General features: G+C 41.1%; 1 protein-coding gene across 6 annotated transcripts in view; it reads left to right on the forward strand.

Moving 5' to 3' along the window:
• The first annotated feature begins 232 nt into the window (after positions 1–232).
• Positions 233–25,646, forward strand: part of DICER1 (dicer 1, ribonuclease III) — a 75,900-nt gene continuing 50,486 nt past the window's right edge. For 4 of the 6 annotated variants that reach the window (XM_025271297.3, XM_044932833.2, XM_044932834.1 and 1 more), the window contains exons 1-3: positions 233–365; positions 23,073–23,136; positions 24,186–24,286. Coding sequence is in view for 1 of the 6 variants with exons in the window: in XM_044932833.2 (XP_044788768.1) it covers positions 24,233–24,286 (54 nt within the window). In the remaining 5 variants the exon portion in view is untranslated. Of the gene's footprint in view, positions 366–23,072; positions 23,137–24,185; positions 24,287–24,787; positions 24,816–25,646 lie in introns of all 6 variants that reach the window. The other 2 variants (XM_025271298.3, XM_025271301.3) reach the window with 2 other exon arrangements.

Here is a 25,646-nt window from a genome sequence, read left to right on the forward strand (position 1 = left end):
GCTCGCTCTCATGCCGGCGCGGGGCGAGCGGGGGAGAGCGGGGGCGCGGGCGCCGGGGAGATTCTCCAAGCCCCCGTGCGCCGTTGCCGCGGGGCCGTGCGCGGGCCGCGAGCGAGCCGGGCGCTGCGCAGTCTCCGCAGGCGCCGGCGGGAGGGGTCGAGGCTCGGAGGCGCGGCGCGGCGCGGGCTGCTCCAGGCCCCAGGTTGGATGGAGTGACCTGACAGCGGGGACGAGGCGACGGCGAGCGGGAGGACATGGCGGCGGCGGCGGCGGCGCCGGGCGGCACCGGGAGGCCTGGGCTGTGACGCGCGCGCCGGAGCGGGGGTCCGATGGTTCTCGAAGGCCCGCGGCGCCCCGTGCTGCAGGTGAGGGGGGCTTCCCCCGCCGCGGAGCCGCTTTTGTGTCCCGGGAGTGGGGGGCGGAGCGGGGAGCGTCTCCGCGCGCCGCCGAGGCCCGCGTGGGCTCCGGACTCCGGTGGGGAGACCGGCGCGGGGCATATGGCGCGGCCTCCTCGCAAGGTCCTGGGCGGGGCGGGTCCCCGCGCCGCCGGGCTCGGCGCAGCCCCGACTCGCTGGCGTGCGTCCTGACTCGGCGCTTCCCGGGGACTTTGTGCGCGGGGTCGCCTGAGCACCGGGTGGGCACGCTGCCGCCTCCGCACCCGGAGTGGAGCGCGCGGGGGGGTCCTCGCCGCTCACCCACCCACCCACCCCCGGCCCGCGGAGAGCTGGGCTTTGACAGGTCCGGCTGCGCGCACCCGAGTGGCGTGGGGTCCGCCGCCGCCGCGTCTCGGGAGCATCCCCGGGAGGCTGCGCGGTGGCCGGCGCTGGCCTCCTGGGTGGACACCTTCGAGGGGGCCGGGAGGGAAGGCAGGCCGGGCCCTCCTGCGCTGGCAGGAAAGCGCGAGCCTTCGGGGGCGCGCCCGGGCGAGGATTGTTCGTGTCTATTGGCAGGTGACCAGCTCTCTGGGTCCCCAGGGGGCGGGTGGCCGAGGCCATGTTTTCGCCCCTCCTCTCCGATTTTTTTTTTTTTTTTTTGGTGCCAGCACGCCCCTGGACCCTTGCAAAGCGAGGCTTTCGCAAAGGGTTTTTCAATCCTTGGCAAATCAGTGTATGTTTTAAGTTAGCACTGCAGATTTTTTTGGGGGGTGGGGTGGGGTGGGGGTAGACTTTGCAGAAAAGCTGAGTTCCTCCAGGGCTTTGCCCGCAGTGTAGAGCTAGCAGACCATTTAATGTGTCTTTTTAATGGCCTGAAGATTTGCAAAGACAGATGAGTGAGGGAGTATTTACTATAGAGTGTTCAGTCCATGCTTTTGTGGAGAAAGTCATGCTTACAGGGACACCTTATTTACCCAGATGATCAGATTTAAGTATTGAGGTGACTATATTTACAAATATTCAGCTGATGAAAGAGTTTTAATTTGAAGTCTTTGCTTTTTTGGTGCTTTGGATTTTGCTGCTGCTGCTGCTTACTCGCTACAGTCACGTCCAACTCTTGTGCGACCCTATGGATTGTATGTAGCCTGTCAGGCTTCTCTCTCTGTCCATGGGATTCTCCAGGCAAGAGTACTGGAGCGGGTTGCCATGCCCTCCTCCAGGGTGTCTTCCCAACCCAGGGAGCGAACCTTGGTCTCCTGCATTGCAGGCAGATTCTTTATCTCTGAGCCACCAGGGAAGCCCCTTGGATTTTTCTGAATCTTCACAATCCTGATGTTCAGTTCTCTTCCTGTTGCTTGGTTTTCAAGTGCAGCAGACTCAGTGAATGGAAAAGGGCACAGATTAGAAATTAAGTAACTCGGGGGGAAAGAAAAGAAAAAAATATATATAGAATGTGTCTTAGTAAAGGTTAATTACATTGAAAATATATTGGTATAAACATTAAATTTTCTAAATAAAAATACCCATTTTAGCCAAGGGCTCCAATAATTTATTAGAGGATGGATGATGGTACAGATTCTGAATAAGGGTGCTAGTGAATAGTAATTTTAGTATTCATATCTTTGGGAACTAGGTGGGCCTAATCAGTTTATTTTGCAAAACTTGTTAGTAGCTCTCTGTGGCAAATCATATTACATGTAATATATGCTGTGTATACTTACATATAATTTTTCAAATTTTCATTGTGGGACATATTTTGTAATACTATAGATTAGAAACACTACAAAGAGTGCTTTTAATATGATCACTGTGAACATTGTATGGATTTATTCAGGGCATCAAAATGCTGTTTTAAGAAAAGATGTACACATTTAATTTGGGGAGACCTTCATTTCCTGCAATTATTATAATAAGGGTTTGCTTTACCTTCTATGCTGTCATCTCATCATGAAAGGTTAAGTTCTGTCTACTGTGTTATACCTGTGGCACTGGGAATGAGTTCTCAAGTGTGGTGGTTTTGCCATTTCTGAATTTTATTGGCTTGGTTTTAGAAAACATTTGATTTTGATGTGGCTCAAATGATTTTTATTTGATAGTGATTTTGTGGCAGTGTATGGTGGGTTGTACTTTTAGTGTAGTGCTACCTTTGAGGAAGGGTAACTTTTTGACCTTGAGAGATTTATACCCTGCCACTGTCTCATGTATGAGATGCTTGTTTCGTTTGAGAAAGTAGGTATTTCTTTGACATTCTCTCACTTGTGACCTTAGCATCCTGTGGTCATTACTTGTGGCTAAAGAGCAAAGGGAAACATTTATTAATAAGAAGTTCCTGGTAATATATGCCAAGATATTTCAGGTTCTTTTATCTATGTTCTTATTTAATCCACACTGTGACCCTGAGACAGATTTAATATTGTCTTATTGTGTGTACATGCAAGGAAGCTAAGACTCAGAGCTGTGAATCTGGAAGTGGCAAGGCTAGCGCTGAGTCATGGCTTGATTTCTGAATCTTTGCATATGGGCCCTTTTCCCAACATTATATTGCTGTTCCAAGTGAATTTTAGGGGAACAACCTGCATAAGTTGCAGGTAAGCCCTTAATTAGTACTTGTTAAAAGAATGAAACTCTTGTCTTAAATGTTCATGGGGCCTTTGATTATCTGAGTAAGATTCTTTCCCTTTTTTTTTTGTCATAAAATACAACAAAACATACCGTTTTAACCACTTTTGATGGTACAGATCTGTGGCATTAAGTACATTCACATTGTTTTGCTCCCATCACCACCAGTCCATCTCCAGAACTTTCTCATCTTCCTCAACTGAAACTCTGTACCCATTAAACACTAACTCCCCATTCCACCCTCCTCCCAGGCCCAGGCAACCACCATTTTCTTTTATGTCTCTATGTATTTCCTGCTCACGGATATGTAGGTATGTGTCTGCTTATCCATTAATCCCCCCATGGACTCTTGGGGTGTTTGTATCTTTTGGCCTTGTGAGCAATGCTCCTATGAACAAATAGCGAAAATAACGAAACATATTTGTACAAAGGTGAACAAATACCTGTTGGAACCCCAGCTTCTACTTCTTTGGAGTATCTCCCCAGAAGCGGTCCAGTTGTTTCTTGATCATCAACACGTTTGACTCAGAACTTACTGCCGAGTTTTCTCAGGGTTGTTCAGATGGTTATACTGTATTACAAATAGGAACTGTTTATTAATAGAAGACTTGAATTTTCTTGAAACCCAGGATTTACTAATTTTATGATCTCAGTTCCTATCAGCATTTGGCAGGTAACTGCATTCATTCAGTTGGTCCATCATGGAGCTCTGTTGGATGGCAAAGGAAGGTACTGCTCAGGTCCATGTTTAACTTGCATAAATATTAAGTTGGAGCTGAGTGACTTGTCCTTGTGCTCTGCATTTTGGATATTCCAGTTTTCAGCTCATTTTCAAAGCCCGATGGGTGTATGTGCTTTATTATTTGCCTACTATGAGAAAGGATTTGAGGTGGTCTTATAATAGATGTTTGAGAGGACAGTGAAAATAATGGTGAAGGTTGAAGGAGGGGTAGGGTGTGGAGGGAGCTGGAGAGAATTAGAAGAGAAGCTTAGGACAAGGATAATTAGTGTCTGCATGTCACTAAAGGTTTTCGTTTTTTAAATATTAACCAAAGAAAAAGAGGAAGCAGGACTAATTATAGTTGATATTGATTAATGAAAGGAAGTATACGAGTTAAGCAGGAAAAAGCAAACTTTTCTCTTGTATGATGAATACGCATCTGAATTCTTATGTAAAATGACATTAACAATATGTAGAGAAAACGTTTTACATTTTACAAATGATGGAGAAATATTTCTCACATGCCATTTTCGAGAAACTGGATAAAGGCCTCAGGCATAATGGAAAAGCCTTAGTAATGTAGATATAGACATTCTGGTGATTTGATTCACTAGAGTTTAGTTAATTTATCTTTCAGACGATATCCCTAGTATGTCAGTTGTGTCGTTCAGGCTTTTGACAAATGCTGAATAATAATTCATTCACAAATGTACTCTTTTCCGGATCATATAAGCAGTCAGGATTTTCAGGATTCTGTCTGCCAGTCTTTGGGAATGTGTGTTGGTCTAAAAAGTAGGATTGCTTGTGTGGGGGTATATACTCTCTGAATGAATACAGAGAGAAAAGCCTTATTTTTGAGGTTCCAGTTGAGCTCTTTCAAATCCTGAAAGATGATGCTGTGAAAGTGCTGCACTCAATATGCCAGCAAATTTGGAAAACTCAGCAGTGGCCACAGGACTGGCAAAGGTCAGTTTTCATTCCAATCCCAAAGAAAGGCAATGCCAAAGAATGCTCAAACTATCGCACAATTGCACTCATCTCACACGCTAGTAAAATAATGCTCAAAATTCTCCAAGCCAGGCTTCAGCAATATGTGAACTGTGAACTTCTGATGTTCAAGCTGGTTTTAGAAAAGGCAGAGGAACCAGAGATCAAATAGCCAACATCTGCTGGATCATGGAAAAAGCAAGAGAGTTCCAGAAAAACATCTATTTCTGCTTTATTGACTATGCCAGAGCCTTTGACTATGTGGATCACAATAAACTGTGGAAAATTCTGAAAGAGGTGGGAATACCAGACCACCTGATCTGCCTTTTGAGAAATCTATATGTAGGTCAGGAAGCAACAGTTAGAACTGGACATGGAACAACAGACTGGTTCCAAATTGGAAAAGGAGTACGTCAAGGCTGTTTATTGTCACCCTGCTTATTTAACTTATATGCAGAGTACATCATGAGAAACGCTGGACTGGAAGAAACACAAGCTGGAATCAAGATTGCTGGGAGAAATATCAGTAACTTCAGCTATGCAGATGACACCACCCTTATGGCAGAAAGTGAAGAGGAACTCAAAAGCCTCTTGATGAAAGTGAAAGTGGAGAGCGAAAAAGTTGGCTTAAAGCTCAACATTCAGAAAACGAAGATCATGGCATCTGGTCCCACCACTTCATGGGAAATAGATGGGGAAACAGTGTCAGACTTTATTTTTTTGGGCTCCAAAATCACTGCAGATGGTGACTGCAGCCATGAAATTAAAAGAAGCTTACTTCTTGGAAGGAAAGTTATGACCAACCTAGATAGCATATTCAAAAGCAGAGACATTTCTTTGCCAACAAAGGTTTGTCTAGTCAAGGCTATGGTTTTTCCTGTGGTCACGTATGGATGTGAGAGTTGGACTGTGAAGAAGGCTGAGTGCTGAAGAATCGATGCTTTTGAACTGTGGTGTTGGAGAAGACTCTTGAGAGTCCCTTGGACTGCAAGGAGATCCAACCAGTCCATTCTGAAGGAGATAAAGCCCTGGGATTTCTTTGGAAGGACTGATGCTAAAGCTGAAACTCCAGTACTTTGGCCACCTCATGCGAAGAGTTGACTCATTGGAAAAGACTCTGATGCTGGGAGGGATTGGGGGCAGGAGGAGAAGGGGACGACAGAGGATGAGATGGCTGGATGGCATCACTGACTCGATGGACGTGAGTCTGGGTGAACTCCGGGAGTTGGTGATGGACAGGGAGGCCTGGCCTGCTGCGATTCATGGGGTCGCAAAGAGTCAGACACGACTGAGCGACTGAACTGAACTGATGAAATTGAAATTTTCAGTCATGTAAGAAAACTTTTTTTAATTTTTTAAAAAAATTTTGAGTACAAATTGGTTTCCTATTTTCCCTAAAATCGTCACTGAATTGGTGGTTCTTTTTAAGTATGCAAGGCTGCTATCCATTTTAAGTAGATAACTAAGAAGATGCCCCAAGAAAATTTGTCTGAAGATGTCAGTAAGTGTTACTAGATTCAAGACATGGAAGACTTGAATTTTGGCCTTAGTATTCTGATTTTTCAAGCTCATGGTAACATTAAGTGTCATGCTCTGTTAAATGTACTATCCTTTTAAACAAATAGAATTGTAAGGATAGTAAGGGTAGAACAGAACGGTGCTGACATAAACAAGGTGCTCAGATTTGCCGAGTGAATAACTTAGTTTATTTTATATTAGTTTTTAAAAGACTTAGAAGCTAACAGTTCTATGTAAAGTAATATTGCTTATATCATTACTGTTCTGATTTTGGACAGATCATGCTGCCTGGTTCTTCAAGTAAGGACACATGATTAGGTGTATGGAAGCATTATGGACAGAGAGAATTAAGAATTTCATAGAAAAAAATCGCTATTAAATTGGGAGTTTTCCTGGTGTTGTAGGCTTTCTTATTGCTGAAGCTGGCTAACCCTGATAGTTGTCGTGGTGGTTCTGTTTTAGGTGACAGCTCAATGTGTGCAATAAAGTAGGAATTTAGAAAACACATTTGGAAATTCTCTTGAGGATTAGAACATGTCAGCGAACCAGAATTTTAAAATAAAGTGTTTAAAGAGCTCAGATAATGAGAGAAGGATCTCAGTTTAAGAGCTGATCTTTGACATAATGTAGAAAGGTTCTTTGATTAAGGACTTAGGTCAGTAATCCTGTTTGAAGGGAAAGAGAAAGGCAGTGGCAGAGACTTTTTTGAGAGGGTAAGTTTAACATGATGAGCTGGAGTTTTAAGGGGTATCTCCTCGTGCCTGTCCCGCTGCTTGGCCGTCACTCAAGAGTAGCTCCTATTAGTTGTATTTTCAGCTATTTTCCTTTTGCAAAATTAAATATATTAATATTTTATCAAAGCATTATAAGAATGTTTAAGAGCAAGTCTTTGGTGTCAGAGGGGTTCAAATTCTGCTTCCTTCAGTTTATCCATGAGGAGCACAGGGTGTCTGGTGGTCTTTCTGAGTCAGCTCCCTCATCTGAAGTCCGGTCTTGATAGTAGTACCTATTTCTTGAGGTTGTAAGGAAAAATTGAGTTTCTTAAACCTTTAGCCCAGTTCTAGCCCACAACTAGCATAAAATTTAGCTGATATTGCTTCAAATATGTACATTAGAGGAAATCTGTTCTTAATGTGATTTGATTATGTTGTGATTTCTCCCCAAATTTTTGAATATTGAGATGTATGTTTAGTTTTATAATGGAAGATGAAAAAGAAAAAGGGCTTGAGAGCAGTATTTCACAGGTAAGTCTTCTATGTGAGGGCTTCCCTGTGGCTCAGCTGGTAAAGAGTCTGCCTGCAATGTGGGAGACCTAGGTTTGATCCCTGGGTTGGGAAGATCCCCTGGAGAATGGAAAGGCTACCCACTCCAGTATTCTGGCCTGGAGAATTCCATGGACTGTAGTTCATGGGGTCACAAAGAGTTGGATAAGACTGAGTGACTTTCACTTCATTCTATGTGAGGCTTGTCTGTAGTGGATCAGATGGTTCAGCTTAGTTGGGTCCCTGTAGTAGTGATACCAAGCATAACAGAGCCTTAAATATTGCTAACTTTCCTATATAACCATCATTCCTCTATTATGTACGAATAAGTGCATTATCCTTGAATCTGTATTTTGAAGCAGCATAAACTTTTTATATATGTCATATGTACTTGATATAGCCCTGTGGGTCTTATTCTTTGGAGATTCCTGATTTGACAAAAGATACGAATCTTATCCCCAGAAAAAGTGTACATGTGCATATTCAGAATTTTATGTACATTTATAGGAGGTACAGGGACCCCTGTGGGACCCCATCCATGGATGCCGATTTAAACTATATCTACACAAATAAAGAGAAGTAGTTGGTTAACCAAGGAACAACACAATTCCAGAAAACTGAGGCAGACATGATCAGTGGAATGAATGAACAGTGTAAAATAATGAGTGGTTAGGAAACCCGTGTTCTAGTTTGGCTTTACTTCTGAATAACTAGATGTGTCTTTAAGGGCAGGTCGCCCTGGCCTTTCTATACTTAGTTTTGTTTTCTTACTTTTAAACTGAGAACATTTGTAAGTCTCCAAAGTCTTGTGGTTGGTAATCTTTGAAGCACTCATGTAATTCAGAGACTTCTCCGCTTCAAGCTGAATCTAGATTAAATGTGAGACCTGGAAAGGAGAGGCTGCATTTGTTAAGAAGCGTGGAGGTCGTATGTAGCGACCGTAAGAAAGTAGTGGTGGAATCATGAGATGTTCTGAGCGGGAAACTTAAGGTTAAAACCCCAGGAAGTAAAGCTTGGAAAGTAGATCAGATCGGATATTGCCTTAGGATGGCAAAATCTTTCAGAGAGAATTGAGTCTTTACATCTTTTATCTCTGCGTCTAGTAAAGCTTTGTTGTTGTTCAGTCGCTCAGTCGTGTCCGACTCTTTGTGACCCCATAGACTGTAGCCCACCAGGCTTCCCTGTCCTTCACCATCTCCCGGAGCTTGCTTAAACTCATATCCATGATTTGGTGATGCCATCCAACCATCTCATCCTCTGTCATCCCCTTTTCCTCCTGCCAGCATTCTTGCCGTGAACTGTATGAGAGGTACAGCTTAGTAAATGATTATTAATGAATGAGAATCTGATAGGAGCTGTTTAACTTTTGATCTGATCCTTATGATGAAGAGCAAGCAGCCCACTGAGAGGCCTCTGATACTATGAATGAGGAAAAATATTTGATAGGCACTCTTGTATTTTAATTTTGAAAGCTTATTAAATTTTGCATATAACACAATACTGGGATTACCTGGCTTTGTCCATAGACTTGTATATTGTATAGCTGAACATTAAAAAGAAAAAAGAAGCCCTAATTTAAAAATCTTTATATGTACCTATCACATATAATAAACTCAGGTAATTTATTTGTGTTAGATCAAACATAATTTTGGTGTTTGGTGGAAAATGCATAATTTTGTTGATATATGAACAAATAATAGAATAATCTAAATTAGACATTTAAATGCAGTGTGTATATTCTACTGGAGTTAAGGCAAGCTATAATTTTCAAATGCTATTAGTACTTAAAAAGAGTAATTCTTTATTGCTTATGTAATATATGGACTTCAGTTTCCAGCTCTTCTTCAGTAAAATATGTGCAATGAAGCATTGTTAGAGGGTGCTTTCTTTTGGGGATAATTTGTTAAAAAATAGTTTTCATTGACATATGACGGAGTTCTGATGAAGAATACTATTATTATTTATAATCAATCTTTATAAATCTCTACCTTTTTTGTTGCTGAACATTAGGAGAATTCGGGGTAGCTTTTTACATATGAGTTGGGTCCATATTTTGGCCAGGAGTAGGGAAATAAATAATTTTCCTAAGGCCTCATTAGCAGGCATACACTTAAACACATATATGCATGTGTGAAATCTGTCTTGCCTTAGCAGCAAATGCTCTGGCAAAATGCTTACCTGTGTTGTCTGTCCTGAGTGGTGAAAAAGTTACATAGTACATTGCAGTTTCCATAATATTTATTTGTCTAATTATTTCACTATGTCTGAACCCCCTTTATGTTACTCATCTCTCTTAAAGTAGCACTTATTTATTCCACTGGAGAAAGAAGTCATTAGGTAGTGTTTGTATCAAGGAGTAAATCATGTTTAGTCTTCAGCTAAATGTGATAAAGATACTGAAAAAAATGGTGAGATACAGTCTGTTAGTGTGTATTTATGGAGTACCTATGTTCCTAGACTAGAAAGGCCAGGAGAACTATCCATCGACAGGACAGGGCTGATTTAAGTTGTTACAGCTTTACAATTAAAACAATATTTACTTATCTGTGTTTGTGCAGATTCAGTTAAAAATAAAATATTCATTGGGCATCTGTTAATCTTAAATTGGGTCCATTCTCTTTCAACCCCCTGGAGAGATCAAAAGAAACATATCCACATAGATATTTTGATTGGTAAGTCAGTGTAAACTGACACTTCCTTTGAGACCATGGTGTTTTGTATATTGTGAAAATAAAAGTTTGGAGTCAACCAAATTCTAAGTAGAATCCCACCTCTCCTATTTATTAGTCAAATAGCCTTGGGCAAGTTATTTCAAATCCTTGTAAAGTGGAGATAATTCTTGTTTTAGTGTTGCTTTGTGGGTTAGACCAGATGATAGACTGTAAATACTTAATAAAAGTGAATTTTCTCATTTTCCTTCTTTACTCTGATACTGTACTTACCATGGTAAATGAAGAATTTTTTACACATTGTATTGAGGATTGTTTACTTCTCCTTTAAAATTAACTTTAAGTGAAATCACTTTCAGTTGCTACACAGGAAAGCACATAAGTCACAAGGACACACAAAGTGAACATGCTTGTAACCAGTGCCCAGATGAAGACACGTATGACCCGTATTTTATAAGGTTTTGTTTTATATTTTATTTTGTAAGGTTTCTAAATGCCCCCTCTCAGGCACTTCCCTCTCCCCTCACCAGCCTCTTCCAAAAAAGAGCAAACATCATTCTGACTTAATTATTTTTCCTTATTTTTAACTTTCTATCATGGAAATTATATGGTAAGACTTATATGTTCAGTTTTTTTTTTTTTTACTTAAGAGTTTAAATGTGAGTCATTCTCTATTGCATCATCAAGTTACAGCATTTAATCATGTGATACGTCAGTATTGTCTATTTTATTGTTTTTAAATTTAATTAATTTTTGGCTGTGCTGGGTCTTCATTGCTGTGTGGGCTACTCTAGTTAACGTGCATGGGCTTCTCATTGTGCTGGCCTTTCTTCATTTGTTCAAGAAGATCGTGCTTGTGCCTGGAACTTGGATTGGTTCTGGATATAGGGATTATGTGTGTTGCATTTCCTAAGGCCTCTTTAGCATCACACATTTAAACACGTATGCATGTATGAAGTCTGTCTTGTCTTAGCAGCAAATGCTGTAGCAAAACGCTTACCTGTGTTGTCTATACTGAGTACCGAAAAAGTTTTTTAACTGTGTTTTAACTGAAGCTGTTGACTTTGTGACACCAGACTGAAGATTGGGGAGCGGATAGCAGGGGATGGTGTGTGTGAAGGCTCTGAGCTGGGAAGGAGCTTGACGGAGGGTCTGAGTCTGTGACCAGCGGGAGCTGGGGGAGCTAGCCTGGCCCGGTGGGGGAGAGGGAGGGGCAGGTCGCCACAGCAAGGGTTTTAGATGTTATCCTAAGCGCAGAGGGGCTCCACTGAAGGCTTTGAGCTGTCTCGCTGTCCTGGTTTGATTCATCACGTTTCCCCTACCTGACAGATCCATCTTCTGCTCTTAGTGGTGGATAACCGTGTGTCAGTCACATCGTCTGCTTGCCATTCAGGCAGTTTACTGAGGGGATCCCTTGGAGATGCCGGACTTTTATCTTTGCAGTCGCATGTAAGCAGGTCCTTATTGGGTGTCCTCGCAGCTTTGCTCGTGTTCAAACAGTATAGGATTATAAACACGAGCTTGTGGATACGGTAGCTGCTGGTTTTGCCCTTTGGTCCAGGGTGGGTAACTGCCTGTTTTTTTTTTAAAGAGGAGAACAAAAATCCTGAAAGATGAGAGCAGTTGTAGTTTCGGTTCTTGCTCTTCTTCCCATTCTCTGTAGTCCCAAGATTTGTAAACCCTGTAGCTTGCTCTTGATTGACCTCCAGGGAGGGTGAGAGGGCTCAGAGAGCCTTCTCTAGTGTGGCTCCTGCAGTCTCTCACCGCCTCTCCCAGTATGTGCAGTTTGTTTTTCCACACGAAACATCTTACCTGTTTTTTTTTTTTAAATATAATTGGCATCGTTGACTTAGCTAATAATTAAATGTTTGTGTTGTGAATTAAGCAGGGGAGAAGGAGTGAGCCAAGGGGTTGCCATCTGTGTTGGTCCTGTTATAGAAATGAGACTCAGTGAGACAGGAGTTATTTACCTGCAGTCTTAGAGCTAACAGATGGGTTCATTCACCACCCTGTCTTCGGAGCCTACTTCCTTTCCTGTCTTATCTGGATTTTTCCTGTAATATGATGTATATTGGGTTTAATTGCAACATAATTGGGTGAAATAAAAGTTCTTACCTTGCGTGTGTGTGCGTGCTCAGTCATGTCCGACTCTGTGGCCGCATGGACTATAGCCCGCCAGGCCTCTCTGTCCACGGTATTAATATTTCCCAGGCAAGAATCCTGGAGTGGGTTGCCATTCCCTTCTCCAGAGGATCATCGCAGCCCAGGGATCGAACGCACGTCTCTTGCGTCTCCTTCATTGGCAGGCGGACTCTACCACTGAGCCACCAGGGAAGCCCCTTAGGAGACTGCATTTATTCTGATGCTGCGTTTCTTTCTTGAAACATCTCTGGAATTCCTGTAAGGGAAATCGCGTGTGTCTGTTGGGTGGTGGTGTTTTGTTTTTTTAAAAAATTGTATTTAGCAGTAGCAGATCTTCAGCTTTCTTTTTAGATCAATTGTACTTAAGGAATTTTGGGGAAGGCTCCATTGAGAGCCAAGTGAGGATCTCCAAGTGCAGGCAGGCAGGGATAGTGAATTGGCGCTGGAGATGGGGTGACTGATGCCGTGGTTCTTCTGTGTTTAGAGTGAGTGGGTGGGTGGTTCCTGGGATAAGGGATTGCAGTGCTCCAGCAGGGATGGTTCCAGGCAAACCAGTATGTGTAAAGGCAGTGATTGCAGCCAGGAGAAGGAGTGTCCCCTCTAAAGGAAAGAGGCAAGCGAGGAGTCTCTTGCCTTGTGTTTAGATGTTCTTGTCAGCGGGCCTTGATAGAGGCTCAGGCCGAGATTAAGTCGGTGACAACCCTTGCTGTGTAGTGAGACTCAAAAGGCTCACGGGATGAGCTTCTGACCCTGTAGAGCTGCGTATAAGGCCCTTCCTGCTCTCGCTCCTGCTCACGTGTGATGGTCTTGCCATTCCCCTGTGGGCCGCACACTGTGCCACACGGCTTGTCCTTCCGCCCGTCCCCTCGCCTGTTCAGGTGCTTCTACGCATGCTGTCCGCTGGTCCCTACGATGCCTGTGTGGGCTTCTCCCCGAGCAGTGCCCTTCCCGCACGTTCTTCAAAACTCAACTCAGGTTCTCATATCCTATAGGATACAAGTCTGCGTTAGGGATGTTTTGCTTAATAAATATTTGTTGAATGAGTGAACAAATAATTTAAGGGTCAGAAGGTACGATGAGAGTTTTGCTTGTGTTCTTAAGTGGGGAAGACTGAATACTACTTTTTATACTGTTCTGAGATAAAATCAGACGTGTTCTGTTTTCCTGTGTTCTTCTAGTAGTCAAATATACAGGTCAGTATTTAGCAGAGTTTTGTTTTTGTATGTTTTAAAATAGTTTTCAAATCTATGAGTTGTAGGAGTCGTATAAAGAATACCCTATTGTTGCCTGTGTTTGCTAGTAGCTATCATCTTAGGCGGGGGCGGAGGGGACAGAGAGTCCCACTTGTGTCTGCCGTCTCTCTGTTGCCTTAGTGCCAGATTGGCACATTCAGAGCTGGCATCTTCTGATCCTCCTTCATCCCCCGAACGTCCGCTGTAGCAGTTTCCTTTCCCTGATAACAAGACCCGGTACAGGAACGTACATTGTGTTCAGTTGTCCTGTCTCTTTTCTCTTTTAATCTGGAATAGTTTCTCAGTTTTTTTTTTGTGTGTGTGTGTGTGTGTGATAGTGATATTTTTGAAGAGCACAAGCCAGCTGCTATGTAAAATGAGCCTCAGATTTTGTTTTCATGTTTCCTCAGGATTACATTCAGGTTTTGCACTTCTGACAAATGATACTTCTTTTCTCAGTTCGTCACATTAGGAGGCACGTATTGTCAGCTTGTCCCAATATTGGTGGTGTTAACTTTGTCCCTTGAGTTAAGGAGGTATTATTTGTCAGGTTTAAGCATCCAAGCAGCAGTGAACAAACCCCCCTCATTTTTACCATGTCTTCTAGCCACCTTCCCTGGTGGCTCAGATGGTAAAGAATCTGCCTGCAGTGCTGGAGACCTGGATTTGATCCCTGTGTCAGGAAGATCCCCTGGAGAAGGGAATGGCTAGAGAATTCCATGGACAGAGGGGCCTGGGGGTCCATAGTGTGTGGGATCACAAAGACTCAGACATGACTGAGTGACTAACACTTTCACTTTTCCAGTGTAAAAATAACAGTTTTTCATTTGAATTCAGTTCAGTTCAGTCGCTCAGTCATGTCCGACTCTTTGTGACCCCATGAACCACAGCACGCCAGACCTCCCTGTCCATCACCAACTCCTGTGGTCCACCCAAACCCATGTCCATTGAGTCGGTGATGCCATGCAGCCATCTCATCCTCTGTTGTCCCCTTCTCCTCCTGCCCTCAATTTTTCCCAGCATCAGGGTCTTTTCAAATGAGTCAGCTCTTTGCATCAGGTGGCCAAAGTATTGGAGTTTCAGCTTCAGCATCAGTCCTTCCAATGAATATTCAGGACTGATTTCCTTTAGGATGGACTGGTTGGATCTCCTTGTAGTCCAAGGGACTCTCAAGAGTCTTCTCCAAGACCACAGTTCAAAAGCATCAGTTCTTTGGTGCTCAGCCTTCCTTATAGTCCAACTCTCACATCCATACAGGACCACTGGAAAAACCATAGCTTTGACTAGATGGACCTTTGTTGATAAAGTAATGTCTCTGTTTTTTAATATGCTGTCTAGGTTGGTCATAACTTTCCTTCCAAGGAGCAAGAGTCTTTTAATTTCATGGCTGCAGTCACCATCTGCAGTGATTTTGGAGCCCAGAAAGATAAAGTCTGACACTGTGTCCACTGTTTCCCCATCTATTTGCCATGAAGTGATGGGACTGGATGCTATGATCTTAGTTTTCTGAATGTTGAGCTTTAAGCCAACGTTTTCACTCTCCACTTTCACTTTCATCAAGAGGCTCTTTAGTTCTTCTTTACTTTCTGCCATAAGGGTGGTGTCATCTACATATCTGAGGTTATTGATATATCTCCTGGCAATCTTGATTCCAGCTTGTGCTTCCTCCAGCCCAGCGTTTCTCATGATGTACTCTGCATATAAGTTAAATAAGCAGGGTGACAATATACAGCCTTGACGTACTCCTTTTCCAATGGAACCAGTCTGTTGTTCCATGTCCAGTTCTAACTGTTGCTTCCTGACCTGCATATAGGTTTCTCAAGAGGCAGATCAGGTGGTCTGGTATTCCCATCTCTTTCAGAATTTTCCACAGTTTATTGTGATCCACACAGTCAAAGGCTTTGGCATAGTCAATAAAGCAGAAATAGATGTTTTTCTGGAACTCTCTTGCTTTTTCATTTGAATTAGTAGGTAGTATATACAGAGAGACTTTGAAACTTTCACCCAATAGATTTGTCATCCTTTAATGATTCTTAATGAAAAGACTGTATGTTGTCACCCTGCTTATTTAACTTATATGCAGAGTAATCATGCAGAATGCCAGGCTGGATGAATCACAAGCTGGAATTAAGATTGCCAGGGAAAATATAAATAACCTCAGATATGCAGATGATACCACTGTAATGGCAGAAAGTGAAGAGGAATTAAAGAACCTCTTGATGAGGGTGAAAGAGGAGAGGGAAAAAGCAGGCTTGAAACTCAACAATAAAAATACTTAGATAAGCTCATCTGGTCACATCAGTTCAGTTCAGTCACCAAGTCTGACTCTTTGCAACCCCATGGACTGCAGCATACCAGGCCTCCCTGTCCATCACCACCTCCCGGAGTTTACTCAAACTCATGTCCATTGAGTCGGTGATGCCATCCAACCATCTCATCCTCTGTTGTCCCCTTCTCCTCTAGCTTTCAGTCTTTCCCAACATCAGGGTCTTTTTTCAGATGAGTCAGTTCTTTGCATCAGGTGGCCAAAGTATTGGAGTTTCAGCTTCAGCATCGGTCCTTCCAATGAATATTCAGGACTGATTTCCTTTAGGATGGACTGGTTGGATCTTCTTACAGTCCACGGGACTCTCAAGAGTCTTCTCCAACACTATAGTTCAAAAGCATCAATTCTTGAGCACTCAGCTTTCTTTATGGTCCAACTTTCACATCCATGCATGACTACTGGAAAACCATAGCTTTGACTAGACGGAGCTTTGTTGGCAAAGTAGTGTCTCTGCTTTTTAATATGCTGTCTAGGTTAGTCATAACTTTTCTTCCAAGGAGCAAGCGTCTTTTAACTTTGTGGCTGCAGTCACCACCTCAGTGATTTTGGAGCCCAAGAAAATAAAGTCTGTCACTGTTTCCATTGCTTGCCCATCTATTTGCCATGAAATGATGGGCCCAGATGCCATGATCTTTGTTTTTTGGATGTTGAGTTTTAAGCCAACTTTTTCACTCTCCTCTTTGACTTTCATCAAGAGGCTTTGGTTCCATTACTTCATGGCAAATAGAAGGAGAAAAAGTGGAAGGCAGTGGTTTTTGCAGTAGCTTTGTACGGATGTAAGAGTTGGACCATAAAGAAGGCTGAGTGCCAAAGAATTGATGATTTCAAATTGTGGTGCTGGAGAAGACTCTTGAGAGTTCCTTGGACTGCAAGGAGATCAAACTGGTCAATCCCAAAGGAAATCAACCCTGAATATTCATTGGAAGAACTTGGTGAAGCTGAATCTCTAATACCTTGGCCACCTGAGATGAAGAGCTGACTCATTGGAAAAGACCCTGATACTGGGAAAGATCGAAGGCAAATGAGAAGGGGGTGGCAGAGGCTGAGATGGTTAGTTAGCATCACTCACTCAATGGTTGTAAATTTGAGCAAACTCCAGGAGATAGTGGAAGACACAAGAGTCTGGCTTGCTGCAGTCCATGGGGTCTCAAAGAGTCAGACATGACATAGTGACTGCACAGCAACAGTGATTCTTGTCTTAATTACTAATGTGATGGTTAAAAGTGGTGATTTTTCTGTCATTTTTTCCCTACATTTATTGGTTGACATTAAATAGTTTTGTCTGAATTTTAAACCTAATAAAATAAATTCTAAAATGAAACATCCATGAGAATTTTATAGGTTGGGAGTTACATGAAAAGGGCTAGGGTGGGAGAATGGATATAGTTGGATGATGTCAAAATTATCATTGCATGAATTGATGCATCTCTTGCTTTGATAGTTTCAGGTCAGCCCTGAAGTATTCTTTGTTGGGGGAGGGGGCAAGAGTAGGGGTATTAAACTTGTTGGAATCATCTGGGTTGTTTAAAATCTTTTAAAAGTAGGAAGTGTCTAAACTGAATTTTCTATTTGGTCACAAAAAGATGCAGGTTAATTTAGGTTTAGATCAATAAGATTCATTTTCAACATAGAATTAATGAATGAAAATATTTTTATGGACATTGCCAGGTTTCCTCTATGTTAGTCGAGTATGAGATTATCTTTCCTTTCAAAGGTCTTAGAATTTTGGGGGGAAGGAGCAATGGCAATAACATCTAATGTGGAGCATATGTAATGAAGCCCTGATTTGGGTGCTGTAGGGAGCCCCCACTGTGCTGGAAGAGGAGAGCGGAATGATGGGGGTTATTAGGGAAAGTTTAGGGGTGGGGCGGAGGGCTTGGGGCTCCGGAAATAGAGACTCGTCCTTGGGGAGTGTGGTGCACCCGTGGTGGAGTCACGGGGAAAGCAGAGCGCATGCGTGGTTGCACATGGCTATGATGAGGGCTTTGCCTCTCACCCGAAACTTGAACACATTTGCTTCCTGACTCAACACTGAGTAAGCATTTGTTACCCTTAGCAGTTTCTTAGGCTCCTTTTGTCTCAGAACTGACCTCTCTTTTACTAATGAAATCTTCGCTTTGTGTAGTGTCTTAAAGCAACCTGTCAGAACTGTGACCCTTTTTTTCCTCCTGGACATTCTAACGTGGTAAGAGGAAAGATTGCCTAACATTCTAGCACTTGTTTTTTATTGAGTGAAGTACAGAAACTTCAAAGCAAATATTAACCTAAAAACTCACCTTGCAAGTTAGTGATGTATTAAATGTTCACCTCTCTGAAAACAAAATTGCAGAGGAAAGGTCATTATAGGTGAGTTGAAGGGCAGAGGTGGGTATCTGTGCCCTTTTGATGTGTTGGAATGTTGTCTTTTTAAGACGTATTCCAAGTAAGTGCGCCATTGGCTGGCAGCCTAGGGTTACTTTCTATATGGAGATTTTGGTGGATGGAATTTGTTAAAATGATATTTGACCTGTATTCAACTTCAATTTTGGACAAATTTAATTTTAGGCATAATTACATTGAAATGTAAACATAATATGTTTATGTTACAGATTTTAGAGAAATGCAGGAATTTGTTTGGTTCATCGAGTAGTGCAGGAAAGGAAAGCTGGTGAATTTGTGGTGTCAGTTATAGAAACGGGGGTAAATCTTCAACCACATTCAGTGGCTTAAGAACGGAGTCCTCCTCGCCAGTACTTAAGACAGAGTCATATATGTTTATTGTCTTCATTCTCACTTTAAAACTTTGTTTAATTCTAAATGTAATAAAGTGTCCGAATCGTAGGGAATTTTAAAATACAGAAGAGCCTTAAGGAAGAAGAAATGACTTACGTTAGTAATCCCATGCTCAGTTTTGGGGGGAATTTTCTTTTCCTCTGTTCCTCCCTTCTTCCCTTTCTTCTTTTCTTTAGTTTTTAACTTGAAGACACAACCAGATCTTCCTGTAAATAAAAATTTTTTTTTTCATTGAATCCCATAACATAAGCATTTTTATTTATTACAGACTGTCATCATTTTAATAGCTCAGTTGAAGCGCACCATGTAAAGTGAGCCATCTGTGGTTTACCAGAGCACTCCCTTATTTGTTGTTAGACATGTCGTTTTTCGGAAAGGTGGGAGGGGCACTTTTTGTTCTTATAAATGATAATGCCGAGGAAGCATATCTGAATGTAGCTTGTGTAATGTTGCAGGCTAGATTAAATATGCAAGGCTTTCTAATTAATAATGATAGTTATGACAAAAGTGAAAATAGAAATATTCCTGTTGTGCTGTGTATTTACCTAAGACTAAAAATTACAGTGTTTAAATTCTTGAAATTATTGTCCTTTTTTCTCTTTGGTCTCTCAGTCTTTGATTTGACCGTAGTCTTTTCATAATCTGTATTCACCAAATAATGGTTGGTAAATCCTTGAAATCTTTATTTCATGTATCATGGGTATTTTGGATATTTCCTATCTTTTTGTTTTCTCTTTTCTTGCGTTTTATATTTTCCAAGCTTGTCTACTGGATGGTAATGGTGAGAATGATTACTTGCCCAAGCATGTGAACCATTTCATTGCCTCAAAAACAGTTAACTAATGTTTTCAGTGAAGTTTGGGGAGCCAAACAGAAGGAGCACATAGTATTTTTTGGTTTTTGCTTTTAAAGAGATCGGGCAGAAAGCTGTTTAATTTTATTTTACATTATATACCATGCTTTGCGATTTAAATTGATTTTCATTTTATTGTAAGTTCATAGTGACTAGTAGTTTGGAGTTAGTGGTTTTTCAAGTTCATCTGATTAAAAATACTGTATAAAATCTTGTATAGTTCTTCAACTTTGAGAATGCTGTTTTTATATTGAATCTTAAGATTAATAAAACATTTTAGGTTCTTAAAGGAGTTCCTTAAAGTCTTAAGAGTTCTATGAAAACAATGGTTATAGATAAGAGATGGGAGTGTGGCTTCTTTCAGTTCATTCGCTCAGTCGTGTCCGACTCTTTGTGAACCCATGGACTGCAGCATGCCAGGCCTCCTTGTCCATCACCAACTCCTGGAGCTTGCTCAAACTCATGTCTATTGAGTCGGTGATGCCATCCAACTGTAGCATCCTGTTGTCCCCTTTTTCTCCTGCCTTCAATCTTTCCCAGCGTCAGGGTCTTTTCCAATGAGTCAACTCTTCTCATGAGGTGGCCAAAGTATTGGAGCTTCAGCCTCAGCATCAGTCCTTCCAATAAATATTCAGGGCTGATTTCCTTTAGGATTGACTGGTTGGATCTCCTTCCAGTCCAAGGGACCCTCAAGAGTCTTCTCCAACACCACAGTTCAAAAGCATCAATTCTTTGGCGCTCACCGTTCTTTATAGTCCAACTCGCACATCCATACATGACTACTGGAAAAACCACAGCCTTGACTTAGATGGACCTTTGTTGGCAAAGTAACGTCTCTGCTTTTTAACATGCTGTCTAGGTTCGTCATAGCTTTTCTTCCAAGGAGCAAGCGTCTTTTAATTTCATGTCTGCAGTCACCATCTGCAGTGATTTTGGAGCCCCCAAAAAATAAAGTCTGACACTGTTTCCACTGTTTCCCCATCTATTTGCCCTGAAGTGATGGGACCAGATGCCATCATCTTTGTTTTTCGAATGTTGAGTTTTAAGTCAGTTTTTCCCTCTCCTCTTTGACTTTCATCAAGAGGCCCTTTAGTTCCTCATTGCTTTCTGCCATAAGGGTGGTGTCATCTGCATTTCTGGGTAAGCACTTTTTCTCTACCAAGGTTAATATGCATTCAATTTCTTAATCCTCATACTAATCAAGTGTTCTCTTTTATAGGAGGGAAACAAACTTAGAGAGAGGTGGTGGAGTTGGATGGGCCTTGGTCTTCCTGACACAGATGGTCATCTGCTAGCATTCAGATGATTTTAATAAAATATTCTTAGAAAACACTGCCTTCTACATCCCCAGAGGCCTTACCCAGTGTCCTGCCTTATCAGAGGGCCTCCGTGAGGAGGGAGTGACTGTATGCCCCAAAGTATTAAGAGGGGAGCTCATTGCCTTTACTTATGACTTAGCTTAAAACAGCTGACTCTCTTTCTCCTCTAACTTTAATTTCGAAAAGGGAGGTTGGTGGGAGTTGTTTGTAAACACTTTGGATCCTCCCTGTGTGCAGATTCCTTTTTAGGGATAAGAGGAGGTGTTTGCCAACTTTTCATTTTGAAAACCGTTCTCTCCAGTGCCATAAGGCAGCATAGTTTAGGATTTCTTTACGGTTTTAAATTTTAAGAAAGGGGTTTTGTTATTTATCATGTATACCGCTTGAGAGTTGAACTTTTTTTTTTTTTTAAGCTGATGCTGGGAAAATATAATTAAAAATGACCTCTTCCCAACCAGAAAATCTCTCCAAAAACGTAGAAGGGGAGGAAACAATTTTATTGAGTAAGCATTAAACCAGAATGTGATGTGTATCTAGGCTATCCACTAAAGAGATCGCAAAGATAGAAGTCTTAATCTCTTGTATAGCTAAGTGGTTACAACACTTTACGTTCGTGTTTTCAAGATAAAATTTCCAATTCTCTTGTATCTTTACGACTGGAGGCAGGTTTTGCAATTTGGAGTCGGTTGACAAATTAGGCCATCCTGGGAAACTGGGAGATGGGGCATATCTTTCTTGGTGATTACATATCTTAAGGAAACATTCCTGAGAAGTGAGACTGGCTAGAGGCTTACTTAGCTTTTAGAAAGATTCAAGTACAGCCGACAAGGACTGAAAAGAGTTCTGAAAAAGAGGGAAGGGGGAGGGATGCCTTCCCCTTTGTTTTGAAATGGGAAAATTAAGCCACTTATTTTTAATCTGTGCTTATATGATCAACCTGTATTCTAAACCTGTTATTTTATATTCATAGCCAGGGATGCTTTTAGCATTTAGGCTTGGTTGGAGTTAAAATTAATGTCTTGGATCTCCATAGCATAGTTGTCAGTAGGGACTAAAAGCTCGTCAAGACATTTTTAGTTTTATATGTTAGCTTCCAGAAGCACTTTCAACAGTGTCTTAATGTCACAGTATCGATACTGTGTGTGTGTTTTCTTTTGTTCACTCTGGGACTTCATGGTGGTTGCGCGTTTTGGACTTCATATAGAGATGAAATTGGGACACTGATATTCGTCAAGTTAGTAGTATCAGACTCTGATACATAATAAAATGAATGAGTTGGAGGTTTTCTGTTACCAGTTTTGAAAATATGCAGCAGGAAGCTCTAGATGCCTTTGATTTAAGACTAGGAGGGTTTAGCCATTGTTACAGCCTTTGTCTGAAAGGATACAGCCATATACGGGATTTAGATGCTAATTAGATTAAATTTGTTGGTTTATACTGGAACTTGACTGAGCCTGTGGTCTGTGGTGTGTCTTTTGCAGAGTTATCTTAAAGAGCCCTATCAAACACTTTTTTTTTTTTTTTCCGGTAATTTAAATCATGATCATCAATTAAAATTAGAAAACTTGACCTATTAGCTGTGTAGTATGAAAATAAAATAAATTATCACTGTGCTTGGCATGTTAACTTCCTAATGTCTCTTTATACAGAATTGTTTAGGGAAGTAATTTGGATAACTCAACAGTAATTTTGCAATAGTGTAGTTGCATTGAATTTTCAAGGGTTGTCAGCTTATTATTTTGGTGTTTCTAGAATAGAGGTGAATATCACTTGAGAAGATGTCTAGTGCGACATATCAGGCCAAGTTGGTGTTTTGAATTTGCGTCATATTAGGTGGCAGTGTAGAAGGGAATTAAAAGTCAAAGCATGAGGCAGTTTTAGAAAACATAAACTGGCTCCTTAGAAGAGGGGTTATAAGCTCATGAGAGCACGATATGGACTTAGCGTAGTCTTTAAATGTTTTTAAAGTCAAGATTTTACTGGGGGAAAATGTAATTTACTTCCAGAAATTCTCCCTTATATATCTGATTGGATTGTGCTAACAGCTTTAAAAATTTTTCAATCGTAATAGAACATCATAAATACTAATTTTAAAGGGCAACTCTTTCATACATATACTGTGTTCTTGACTCCCAATAAATAAATACAAGAAATGTTTTTATCAGAGATCTTATTCAGATAAGTAAATTATGAAAATCTTGTCAAGTAGGAAATTTCTTAAAGTTGTTTTTTAAAAATGAGTTGTATGTTCTAAAATATTCTCTCTGATTGCTTTTAGGTTACCTAGGGTATGAATTAATACAGACTTGGAAACTGAAAGAACTTAGAATCAGCATTTTGAGGTAAATATGTAAATACTAAAGTAGTGTTAAGGTTCCCCCATTCTGCTTTATTAACTTATTAGCAAAACCAATTTATGTATGAAATGAGAAAGTTTAACCTCTACGTGAATGTCCTTTAAACTGCTATAGACTAGACCAGATGCAAATAAGTGAGAAGAGACCGCTGCCAATTCATTTTTTCCTGACCCTGTGGTAATAGAGGCGTTGAACTTAAGGAGCATAAATTAAATCTGGTACCAGATCTAGGAAAATCAACATTTGTTAATTGAATTAAGCTTTTCACGTCATTGCTTTATGCTTCTTATTTGATATCTAGTCTCTTAGGATTATTTGGGACCACCCTTAACTTTAAATTTCTCCACAGTATTAACATTCTTGAACTGTCTTCCTGAATTCTTTTATTCATACATGAATTTAATGAAACTTTATAGTTAGATTAATTGCTCTTTAAGATCATGTTTTAAATTTTCTTTGAGAAATTTAAATTGCTGATAAGACTTCATACATGTGCTGAAGACTTACCACCAGCTGATTTGGATTACTCAGACAAGTACCTCTTCTGGTGACCTTCTGTACTTCTCTTGTGTATATGAATTTAGGAAATAACACATCTGGGCTGCAGTCCATGGGGTTGCAGAGAGTCAGACATGACTGAACAGCTGTGTGCACACGCGCGCGCGCACACACACATTTATTTATTTATTTATTTATTCCATTTTCCTAGTCATTCTCTTTAGAATTTTATGTACTTTGATTTCGTTGTATTCATTTTAAGATCTTTCCTTGAACTTTTGTATAACCCCACCTCCTCCCTGCCCCTGATCTCTGGAAATCAGGCATGCTGTTGTTACAGCTCATTCTCTTGTTCTTTGTTTTAGAATAAGACTTAGTATCCTAAAATAACCCAGATGTCTTTTGTTTTAAAGTTTAATACAAAATAATGGCCTTTTATTCAACTTTTCATATCAATGGAACTTTCTTGTAGATGTGTTTATATTCAGTTTAAGTGCAAGAATCTTAAACTTGGCTATTTTTGCCTTTATTTTTAGAGCAGAAGCTTGGGTATGCTGTGATTTTCCAATAAACTGCTATCACAATGTCAAAATGCAGTTCAGACAACAGCAACACAGAGATCTCAAACATTAAGACGGTAAATCTGGGCTTTATCCTATGTGGAAAAAGGAAGAGAGTTTATTCATGTGTCTTACTAAGTTGTTTCTAAACGACTCATCCAAAACTATGAAAGGCTTACCACTTTGATGAGTGTTAATTGTTAAAATCTGTGATCGGAAAATAGTCACGTGGATTATCCTGTTGGCTCTGCTGAGGCAGTTAATCTATGAAACTCTAGAACTTTTACTTACCAGTAGGGATTCAGAGCTTTTCGTTAAGGCCAAGTTAAGAGAGAGGGAAAATAAAAATCTATTTAAACATGCCAAAGAAAGTAAAAATTGGCAAAATCATAGGCTTTTTGAGTTTTCACGTTATTGGATTACTTGTTGAGTTTTCAGTGTTGGGTTTGCTTTCCCCAAATAGATAGTATATTACTGGGGCCAGTCATTGTGCGAAGTGAATGAAAATTAGTTTAAATATTGTGACCTAATGGGAATGTAATGGGAGGGTTCAATTCCTGTTCTCCATTTCCTTGCAGATTTTCTCTCCTGTATCTGCCCTTCAGGGTGAGTAGGAGTCGGGTGGGTGTGCATTTCCAAACCAAGTACTGTAGAATCTCTTTTAAGCTGTCTGTGCTTCCCTTGTGTATGCTATTGTGTGGACATTCATGAATCTCTGATTGAGTTCATCACGTTTTTATTTAGATGTATATATATGACACACGTACGGAAATTTAAGAGCTGCAGAGAATGAGACACACGTCCTGTTCACATGGAACGTGTGTGCCAGTCAAGAATGAGCCGTGTCCGTATGTGTCTCTTAGAATATGTGCAACGTGACATAACCGATGAAGGGGAAAGAGACGCCGTGTGAAGGTGTCTGTCATGCACCTAGGTGGCGTCTTCACCCTACAAGCCTGTGTTGTTTGTTTGTTACGTCTGGGGCGTGGTTTGGTTTGGTAGGTGGTATATGTGAGAGGTACAGCTCCTATACTCAAGGAGATGCTGGTCTCATGGGTCATATTTAACTATTTACTTTTTAAAACTCTTTATTTGGAAGAAATTTCAAACTTACAGAAAAGAATAAGACTAGGACAAAGACTACATGCTTTACCTGTTTTGCTGCATTTGCTTTATCAGTCACATCCACTCTCTATTTCTATGTGTAGTTTCTGGTTCTGAGCCATTTGAGAATAAGTTGCCTGCATTATGGCCCTTTTACTCCTGAATACGTCACTGTGGACTTGCCAAGAATAAGGGTGCTCCCCTCCACACGCATGGCGCAGTGCTCATCTCAGTGAGTGTAACGGTGCGTTGTCTGCAGCCTTATCGCTGGACTCGATAATGGCCCTTGTAGCCTTTGTTCTATAACAGGAGAGGATCTAGTTTGAGGTCAGT

The sequence above is a fragment of the Bubalus bubalis genome, chromosome 20 (assembly GCF_019923935.1).
Source record: "Bubalus bubalis isolate 160015118507 breed Murrah chromosome 20, NDDB_SH_1, whole genome shotgun sequence".
NCBI lineage: Eukaryota > Metazoa > Chordata > Mammalia > Artiodactyla > Bovidae > Bubalus > Bubalus bubalis.